Consider the following 10,319-nt stretch of genomic DNA (forward strand, 5'->3'; position numbering starts at 1 on the left):
ATGCGGCACCAGATGTGCAAATTAGGCAACAGTAGAAAAGGTAATGGAAAAAGCTGAAAGAGAAGAAGGGGGCAGAGGACCTCATTGCTCACCCAGGCTCTTCACAGTGGTACTTGATGGGAGGAAGAGAACATAAGCTGGAACAAAAGACGATCAGCCTGGGTATAAGAAAAATATTTTTTAAGAAAAACATTTTTCAACTGGTGGACAGTCAAAAGTGGAACAGGTTGCCCGGAGAGGTTGAAGAGTCTCCATGCTTGGAGGTTTTCAAGATGTTACTGAATAAAGCCCCGAACAACCTGGTCTGATCACTGACCCTGTTTTGAGCAGGAAGTTGAACTAGAGACCTCCCACAGGCCCTTGCCACCTGAATTATTTTAGCATCCTGTGATCATACGCCACTAGGTACCCAGCTGCTGGTAAAAAGAGAAAGCTTTCATAAAGTAACAGTAAAAAGGAAAAATTATTGCCAGATGGGTAAAGAGGTAATAGAGCTCTCTACTTCAGTAGCTCTTTCTCTACTTATTCCCTATTGCAACTGTATAAGGGGGCAGCAGGTATGTTCAAAGTGAGGAACAGAAAAGATGGCAGCCTACAAAGTCTGCATACGAGCGCTGCAATAGGTGATGGGGCTAGAGTGGGGAGTCTGCCAAGCTAATTTAGACAATTATGGCCAAGAAAGACCATGTAAATCAAGGGTAATCTAGAATGCTTTTTTTTTCCCTAGGCTGTGTTTTGCTTTTGTGACTCTTTAACAAAATTTTGTTTCTATTCTTATCTTGACAGAATTCAGTAAGCATACTCTTTTATATTTAAATCTTATCACACTATAAATCTGAGTCACCTCACATACAGAGGATACAGTCTTCCCTGGAAAAGTGGACATAATTGAGGTGCGCTGAAAAGAAATGTTCATGCTACCTATATTCAGGGCTCTTCCTGGGTCTTCAGGTTGTTTCCATACTAGGCTGCAGGCATCTCTCGGTAATGTTAACACTGGTTAACCGAATACCTTGGTATGTCTGGAGATAGCCTGGAGCTTCTTTAATGAGCAGCAGGAAAGTGGGAAATGCCTTCAGACTTGAGGGGGGCAGGATGGAAAGGGAAGCTGTCGCTTTCAACTTGTCACACTGACATAAAACATACTTAAGATTGTCTTCCCAAATTTTTTTATTCTCTTCATTAGCCTACAAATATGAAAGGCTGAGTTCCATTCCTAAGATTAAATCTTTTTTTTTGCCTATGTATTCAAAACAGAAATAAAAGTATTAACCCTTCTGAAGTTCACAGCTAGATGGTGATGATAGTGATGCTGGAGGGGATGGGGAAGCAACTGTTAGTTTCACTTTAACTGAAAGTGAAATAGGTAAAAAAATATATATGGAATGTCAGTATCGAGGATATTAGTAAAGATCTATGAAGATATGTATAAATATTAAAATAATTTCTGCTTTCAGGAAAAAAGTGGAGTTGAATGTACAATCACAAAAAATAACATTTTTATCTTATACAACTTTGTTTCTCTTTTAGTGGCAAAGCATTACTATAACACTGGTTGAGAAAGTGCAGATGGTTGCTGTAATCCTAGGATCTCTGTTCTTAGTAGCAAGTGTGACTTGGCTTCTATGGTCAGCCTTCAGCCCTTATGCAGTATGGCAAAGAAAGGACATCCTTTTTCAAATCTGCTATGGAATGTATGGTTTTATGGATCTAGTATGCATAGGTAAGCTCAAAATCTTTAAACAGCACAGACTGTGGTTTAAGACTATGACTATATCTATTTTTCTAATTGGTCACTCTAATCAGTCACTCCAGTTCTTTGCAGATTTATTCTCAGCTGGTACCTTTGGCAAATACTGGTTTTTACAGTGTTACAAATACTGCAAAGATAAAAGAACCAAAGAAACTTTACTCTCAGATTCATCAAAGTGTCTCTCCAGGATCTCAGTGGTGAGAACAGGATCACTTTCAATTTCTTCAAAAAATAGACAGCTAGTAAAGTTCAGGAAGTTAAGTAGATGAAAACAACAAAGACATTATGAAAATAATTAGTAAAATTAACTTGCTGTCAAGTCTTCTGCGGATGCCACTTCGCATTATATTGTGCCATCATGAAGCACAGAAGAAACCACTGAGGATGTCGTCAAACTACATATCCAAAATTAAGTTGCACAGACTTACATAGGTCACAGTGCTAGTAATAGAAAAGATCAGAGAAGGCAGACATGAGTACTTAGTAAATCATAAACAGTTATGAAACACTCTAATAGTACTAACTATAATAACTTACTATACTATTAAAAAGTCTGAAGTCATTGAACTCTAGCTGAAATCTTATAAAAGAAAATGCAATTTACTGCAAAGTTATTTTGACCAGTTTTGGTATTTCTGAAAATATACTGCACCCAGAAATACTGAATAGAAGTCCCTTTAATCTTTGATAAAACAACCTTGAATTGATTGTTACAATAGCTACGGTTATTTGCAGAGAAAAATTAATAATTGCAATAAACATTAAACCACATTCTTAGGATTGCAATTCCAAGAAAATCCAGAAGTCAAATGCTATCTGATGTTTGCTTTGAGTGATAAATGTTGATGTTACCCCAATCTCATATAAGAGAATTTGGAAGGACAATGCTGAATTCTGCTCAGTAAGGTGGAAAGAAACAGAGAGATTCCTAATATCAAGGCTTTTGCTCCAACCATAAAGCCATATCATCTTTTATTGAAACCATCCCATTACTGTAAGAGTACTTATATTTCAGCTGGATCAGCAGTTCTGTTTACTTTGTAATTTTTCTAAGAGAAGCCCACCCTGGAATGTTTTAGAACACAGGCTTTCTTTTGTGAACCCAGTCCTTCTCAAACAGAAAAATGAACAGAACCTAGGTCTCTAATACTCTAGACAAGTGCACAGCTTTTAAATGAAAGAAAGGGCTCAGCTACATTTCCTCTTACAAGCTGATTCCTGAATACCACTTTTTCCACCTTAACACTCAATATTGAGGTTTTTGCTTTTTTTAAAAAAAAAATCACTAAGTGAAGACAGAATGTGCTTCAAGCATTCTAAACTTTTAATTTATATGGAATTTTTTTTTTTCACAAAGATTACAATTGTAAAAAATTTACTTTGGTATGCATCAACTAGTTGGAATAGCCAGTTATTTCAAACTATTTCCATTTCTTTCCATTTATTTGATTGTTAAAAGACCTAATTTAATTAATCTCAAAATCTGTCAAGAACATCTGTGGGTGATCAGAAATATTAGTGCATTTATCCATAGAAGTAAACTGTTGTAAGGCGAGCCTTCAGTAGGTTGGTACATGCAGTTACGTAGTTGCCTTTCAAGCCAGCCAGGCTCAAGCCACCTCCGGACTGGAAGCGACTGAACATGTGTCGCACATGGCTGTGGAGCTTCTAGCCTAACTGGCCCTGTGCAGGAGCAAATAGGACCTGCAGCTTTCTTCACCCACCAGATAAACTGACTTGCCTGTAATTACTTAAATGTGTGTTTTATAGTCCTATCAAAAATAATACATGGGAATTTTTCTGTGAAACTGACTATAATCAAACACACTTGGACACTGTTTTGTAATTATGAAGTTTGGTGCAGATACGACTTAACAGTTTACTAAACTGTATCTGGAAATTCAGAAAGCTGTATAAAGGAGGTCTGGTAATTGTAGAATCTGATGGTCCAGATTCATTCAACCCACTTATTCTGGATATGATTTCAAGTAATTTGCATTCTGTAAGCTTGTAAGACCAGGAGTTCTTGTAACTCTTGAAGATGTTTGTTAATACATTCAACTTTACTCAATTTTATCTTTTTTTTTCATCATAAAGTGAGGGATTTTAGATTGATAGTTTTAATTTAAAACATTCAAATACAGTTCTCCAATAGATGGATGTAATTATTACTCATGAATAATTTAAAAAAAACCCCAACACTGTCCATTATGCTGATGACTTCCCAAAGGCATTAACATATGATTTTACCATTGCATATTACATATAATCTCTTACATCATAAAGCTTGTGTTGCTTACAGCCAGCCATAGTTCTCAGGATCTCCTCTCCTCTCATTTGTGTTTAGTCAATCATAGCATTCTCTTAGTTTTCAACAGGATTTACAGTGACAGAATACCTATATTTCCTCTGGAATCTCTCTTTATTTCAATGAAAAATCTATGCAGACATGTGGGTTTTCCCATGCAGCACGTATTTCAAGACAAGTGTTTGAGTTACTGGTGGTATGACCAAGACTTATTACAACTGCCCTCAGTTATGCCTCCCTATGGCTTTGCATAAAGAATGTGGATATTTTTGGTCATTTGTGAACTGTAAATATCTGTACTTTTTGAAATGTTTTGTTGTCATCATTTTTAAAAGCAGGTTTCCCAAAGGCAATGACATACTTACGTGACATCTTTGAAAACTTGCACATATTAATTTGTTTTCCCAATGAGTGATTTATATCCCATAGGTAGCACACCGCCCACTTTCATATCAAGTAAATGACATGTAACTTGTATTTTAATTCTTGGTCTTGATTATCTTTCCACCACAAGGAATATCCCAAAGATTACAGATCACCAATATAATATGTTTTATTCATTCCAGTGTACATATTTTATTGGTATCCATTGTTTTTCTTGTTCCACTCTAAATTTTGCTAGAATCCTAATTTCTTCCTCACAGGATCATCTTTTTTACTCATCAGTGTTGGTTTCAATCCTACAAGTCACTAGTTTTTACATTTCTGCATCTAAGTTGTGTGTAAAGCTGTTCTCTCTGAAACTTGCTGATGGTAGAAGTTTTCTTAAGGCAAACCTTGAACATTTTAGTCAAGTAGAGCTACTGCCTGTGAAACCCAGAGCTACTGCAGTGATAGTGCTAAGATCAGACCATCTTTGTAGGGATTAGCAAAGGGCATGAGTTCATGAGTTAATATGAAAGGAAAGAATCAATAAACCCCTTATTTAGCCACTGAAGGACGGTACACCAAGTCTTTGCCATTCTGATTTGTAGACTTAGCAATTATTTCTCGTAACAGTGAGATTATATAACCTTATATATTTTCACTGGAACATAATCATAACTACTAGTCATAAATGGTTCTAACATGAACAAGACCTCTCACAAATAATAACAGCTCACTTGCAATCCCAGGACAACAGTGCAGCTCCTTTAGAGCATGAAAAGCAACTGTAACATTGTGCTGGAAATGTGAGTGGTGCCAGTACTATGGCAAGGGAGTAAGAGATAGGAGAAATGTGAGGTGTGAAGAGCCCTCTGAAAGCCTCTTTCTTCCCCACCGAGGAACTTGATGCCTGGCGACATTCATGTAACTCCCTCAGTTGTAAAAAGGTACAGGCAGAAGTTATTTATAATAAACGCAACTAGCTGCACTTACTGTTTCTCTGCTCAGAATCTCAGTCTTTCACCAATTCTAAATACTTCAGAGACAGTTTTATTGCTATTTTTAGAGTGCACATGTTTCACTTTAATGCTTTAAGCCCCTTATTGCATTTTTTTCTATCTATCTGTGGACCCTAAAATAGAATTAAGAGATGGCATTTTGTCCAGTGGTAAAGTCTGTTTCTGAAAAGGGTCTTTTATTCCCTGGTAAAAGTTTGTGATGTTTCTGGGAGGACCATTCCTAAACAATTATAAGTAAGTATAGTGTGATAAATAAGGCAATATTGGAACCAATACCACAGCTGAACTAAGCAGTTGCCTTCTTGTAAAGACATTCAGTATGAAAAATTTCAAGTGTTCTTGTGACTCAGGGTAAGACATCCTTTAAAGAGAATGAAAGAATCTCATAGTACTCAGCAATAAGAGAAAAGAAAATTATAATCTCCCCATAATCCTATTGTCTGGATCCCACTACAATCACTACGCTGTGCAAATAAATCCTGCAGGTAAAGTCCTCTTAGAGCCTTCAGGACATTTTGCCAGGTCCGTCATCCCAAAACTGGGATGTAGATATTAATTGGACAGAACGTCAGAATAGCTAACAGAGTGAATTCTAACACTTCCTCTTGGGATCAGCTGGGTCAAACAAATCATTTTTTTTTCCCTAGGACTGTGCAGTTATGTCCTCTGTGCTGTTGAAACCACAGTATTTGGAACAAGTCAGTATTATTCATGGGTTTATCTTCGTTTTCTCTCTCAGATCTTCATTCATTGCTGTGGAACTCTTAAGAAAAAGAATATTCTTTGCCATTTTCTTACAGCTTCACTTCAGTGACTATCTACTTATATTTTGAGCATCAGAACTTCTTTGGAACTGGAAAATCTCCAGCATGTAAACCTTACCCAGGTTTTCCCTTGCTTGTGGTCTTGGCACTGTTGGTGCTGAGAACTTTTTTCCCCCGGCCTCTGGAAAATACCTTTCAAAGAGACAAAAGATGTATTGGAATTTTTTTGCCTCTTCTACATAGGTCTTTTTCAATCTGTAGTTTTATCAGATGGGAACTAAAGCTTTTCATGGGAGGAATTATGAAAGTACTCCCTTTCTCCTTCAGCATTGCCAAATGCGACAACTTTATTTCAAGCCTTGCAATATTTGATCCTTTGTTCCTTAGCTCTTTCAGAGCATATGTGAATAACAGCTTTCATTTTAAAGGGAACTTCTTTTCCTTGCCATTGTTGAGAAAACTTTGAAAACATAATTTCAGTAAATTCTTAGAGCTCAAAAATAGTAAAAAAGAGCTTCTTAAAAGACAAAGTCCTATGACTTTTTCCATCATAATTTTGGGAGGATACTTTTGCCTGTTTAAATGTACTTCATGTACCTCAATGATCCCTTCTCAGCCACTTCCTTCTCTATTCTGAAATATGCTGTTCAGGTTCCGATGGAGAGCCAGGCAGGTATCAAAAATGTTTACATTGGGTTAAATAGGTTCTCTCAATTTTGCTTCGTCACAGTCTTGAGGGAAACTGGGCCAAAGAATACTGTGATCCACTGACAGATAGAGGGAAAATTATGCTCCTCTCCCTTATCATTCTAGAGGAAATCCAACAGAAAAAAAAGGGGGTGGGGAGTTGATCTTTGTCACAGCAATAAAGCTGTGGCTTACTTGGTTTGTAGATTTTGTACGTGATCAAACAAATTTATCCTTTTTAAGACAATATAGCTAGTCTTGAAGGTGCATTTATGTATTAACATGGGTGCTAAATTTTTAGGACAGGTTCCTTTTTATATATCTGAGAAGGTGAAGATAGGCATCTTGCAATCAAGAAAATTTTCCACTAAAATGCTATGCTGATACAAAATACATTTAGAATGTTTAACATCTAATTAAGTTTATAGTGTGTTAGTTTTGCTGTATTGGATGCTTCGACGAATTCTAGGCAACTTGAAAGCCTTACAGAGATGCTACATTTGCTATCATGCCCTTCTGAAAGCCATCTTTGTGTTTCTCCATCTTTCAGCGTAATGATCTTTAAAAATGTTTTAGAGTAGGCATTGTGATCTGCAAATCATTGCACTTGAATCTGAGGTTTGCTGTTCATATAAATGTTTTTATCATCCTTTTTGCTTGTGTCATCTTTCTTCGAATGTCTCCTTTCTGGTATCAGTTAACCCCCCTAAGAGACCTCAGACACTTAAATCACAATTTCATTGTGTAGGAACAGGTGATATACGATCTCTTGGGATAAAGGACTATAGACTATGACACTGAAGAACACATTACAGATGTGGCCGAGTATAGGAAAATTTTAGTCAAGAAACACACTGGACAAAAAATTTATAAATACGTTTGGCTAGGCAGATTGCTCTCCTCCCAAAGCAGGGAGTCAGAGGAAACAAGTGACATTGCTCAGAACTGTATAAGTTACTAGGGTGGTTGAGGAACAGAGGAAAAAAACTAATAAGAAGGCTTAAGCCCCATGTATCTTCCCAGTGAATCAATATTTAAAAATGTGTATAAATACATGTACATACATATGAAAAATGGAGAGTTTCATTTAAGTAAAGAAATTGCTTGCATGCATACAATAAGCATAAATATTAGCTACGTGGACAGTCATAAGCAGATTGGTTGTCTGAGGACTCCAGATACTCTTTATTTTCTTTGAAGGACCTTTTAAAAGATTTCTCAACAAAAAAGGGTTTCTCAACTTTTGTCTACTGAATTTTGAAGAGAAAGAAGAAAGCCTATCATCCGTGCCATGCTCATCCTAGTTAATAATACCATTTAATTTCTTCTTGCTCTACTGAAGCAAGACAGGAAAGTCATTATACTTACAGCTGTTTCAGGTTTTCATAAATCTGTGCTCCCAAGTTGAGTGAAGAATGCGAAAACAGTTAAATTTGTATCTGTATTGAATTCTACAAAACACTCTTAAACAAATTTAAGACCCTTCTGTTCATTACAGAAGGTCTACCTTACTTAAAGATCTACTTAAACCAGGACAAATCTCAGTAAATAGTCCTTGCCATGAACAAGGATAACACTAGCATAAACAGTCAATTTACCAATCTGCTAGTAAGATTCTTTTACATAGCTTTACTTAAACCTAAATACTTTATTTAGTTAGGCATGCTCAGATTATTCCAGTACTGATTATGTTGAGCTTTCATTCAGAACAATTTTATTTCCTCTACAAGTTCCCACCTCACGATCTTAAACACATGAATATCCAGTTGTATTGCACCTGTACAATTTATCAGAATTATCAGAATTGTGTGTAATTTAATAGGTTCTGGCAGATTCATTACAACGTGTTACATCTGTATTTGCTCTCAAAATGGTATCCAGTGACATTTTGTACAAACTATTTTTTTCTTAATTTCAGGACTGATAGTACATGAAGGTGCATCAGTTTATCGAGTGTTTAAGCGCTGGAGGGCTGTGAATCTACACTGGGATGTGTTAAATTACGATAAAGCCACAGACATAGAAGAGAGCAATCGAGGAGAACCCTCGGGAGGAAGGACATTGTGGTTACCATTGACTGCATTTAGAAACAGAAGTTTAGTTCATCCAACACAGTTAACCTCACCAAGATTTCAGTGTGGCTATGTATTGTTACATCTGTTCAACCGCATGAGACCTCAGGAAGATTCATCAGAAGATAACGGCTCTGGGGAAGTAGTGATGAGAGTGACCTCAGTGTAAAGATTGTGATCACTGTGCTACACAGATAAGGGTAACGTGCCCTGATGTTACAGGGCTTTGGAATGTAGTTACAAGGAATGGTGAAACCATTAACACTTGAAAGAATATATACACATTTTTTTAAAATTTAATGCTTTTTATATGATCAGCTAAAACACAAATACATTTTTCTGGGGAAAAAAAAGTCTCTTGCTTTTTATATAGTCTGGTTTATTAGATCTTTTTTCAATTTGTACCTGAGGTGTATACAATATAGCTTACCTCTTAGGTCTTTGAATGATGAGGAAACTCATTTTTAAGTAAAAAAAAATATGTAAATGTATTTTCTTAAACTCTGGCTTTAATCCACTACTGTTATTTTTCCCACTTTCATGAGGATTAAACTGAACAACCTTCTTCCAAAAAGAAAAAGAATGTTGACACAAGTCAAGTATTCTTCCTCTTCTGTCTTTATTTTGTTGTTGTTTGTAACTCAGTTCAGATATATGAAAGTAAGTAAAGGATATGTTGTCCTTTGCCTTTAAGCAGAAGTCCAATGGGTGTTCTACAAAACATGAGGGAAGATGACAACTCTCCTTTTAGCTCTCCCACATGGACGTGCAAGATGTCAGACACAAGTATGACACAGGCAGGGAACGAGCCTTGCACTTCCTCTCGAGTCTCAGATCTGCAGAGTGCTGGTGCTGTGCCTGTGCACAGAAATGACGTAACCTTCCGAGCAGTGGTCCTGAGTTTAGCATCACGTGAGTTTCTAGTACCATTCTAACTATAGGACATGACATCCCATATTTAAAAAACAAAAAAAAGGGGGAGAAATGCACATTACAACTTCTGGAATAATAATAAATCCTAATGGAATATAATGGAAATAGAAATAATGCAGAGCCTTAATTTTGCCAGGTAATGAATCATCATATTAAAAATGAGCCAATATTCATCTATTCATCTTTATCATGATAGCTAATCAATGCTGTGAAGTTTGAGTCTCTGGTTTTGTCTCATGGCAAAAATTCTAATATCATTTAATCAAATGGAAATGGAAATAATTTCCAAGTTAATAATTAAGTCTGTTGAAGATCAAGATGAAAAAATAGGGCTGAAATTACTCTGAGAGCTCTAGCTTCCTTAAAACAGTTTGTGGCGGGTTGACCTTGGCTGGCTGTCAGATCCCCACCGAGCTG

General features: G+C 36.4%; 1 protein-coding gene across 1 annotated transcript in view; it reads left to right on the forward strand.

Annotated features, from left to right (window-relative positions):
• MARCHF11 (membrane associated ring-CH-type finger 11) overlaps window positions 1–9,138 on the forward strand; it is a 32,415-nt gene extending 23,277 nt beyond the window's left edge. Inside the window, exons 3-4 of the mRNA XM_009637882.1 lie at window positions 1,531–1,723; window positions 8,816–9,138. Coding sequence (XP_009636177.1) covers window positions 1,531–1,723; window positions 8,816–9,138 — 516 coding nt within the window. The remainder of the gene's footprint in view (window positions 1–1,530; window positions 1,724–8,815) is intronic.
• The last annotated feature ends 1,181 nt before the right edge of the window (window positions 9,139–10,319 follow it).

The sequence above is a fragment of the Egretta garzetta genome, unplaced genomic scaffold, assembly GCF_000687185.1.
Source record: "Egretta garzetta isolate BGI_Z169 unplaced genomic scaffold, ASM68718v1 scaffold754, whole genome shotgun sequence".
Taxonomy (NCBI): domain Eukaryota; kingdom Metazoa; phylum Chordata; class Aves; order Pelecaniformes; family Ardeidae; genus Egretta; species Egretta garzetta.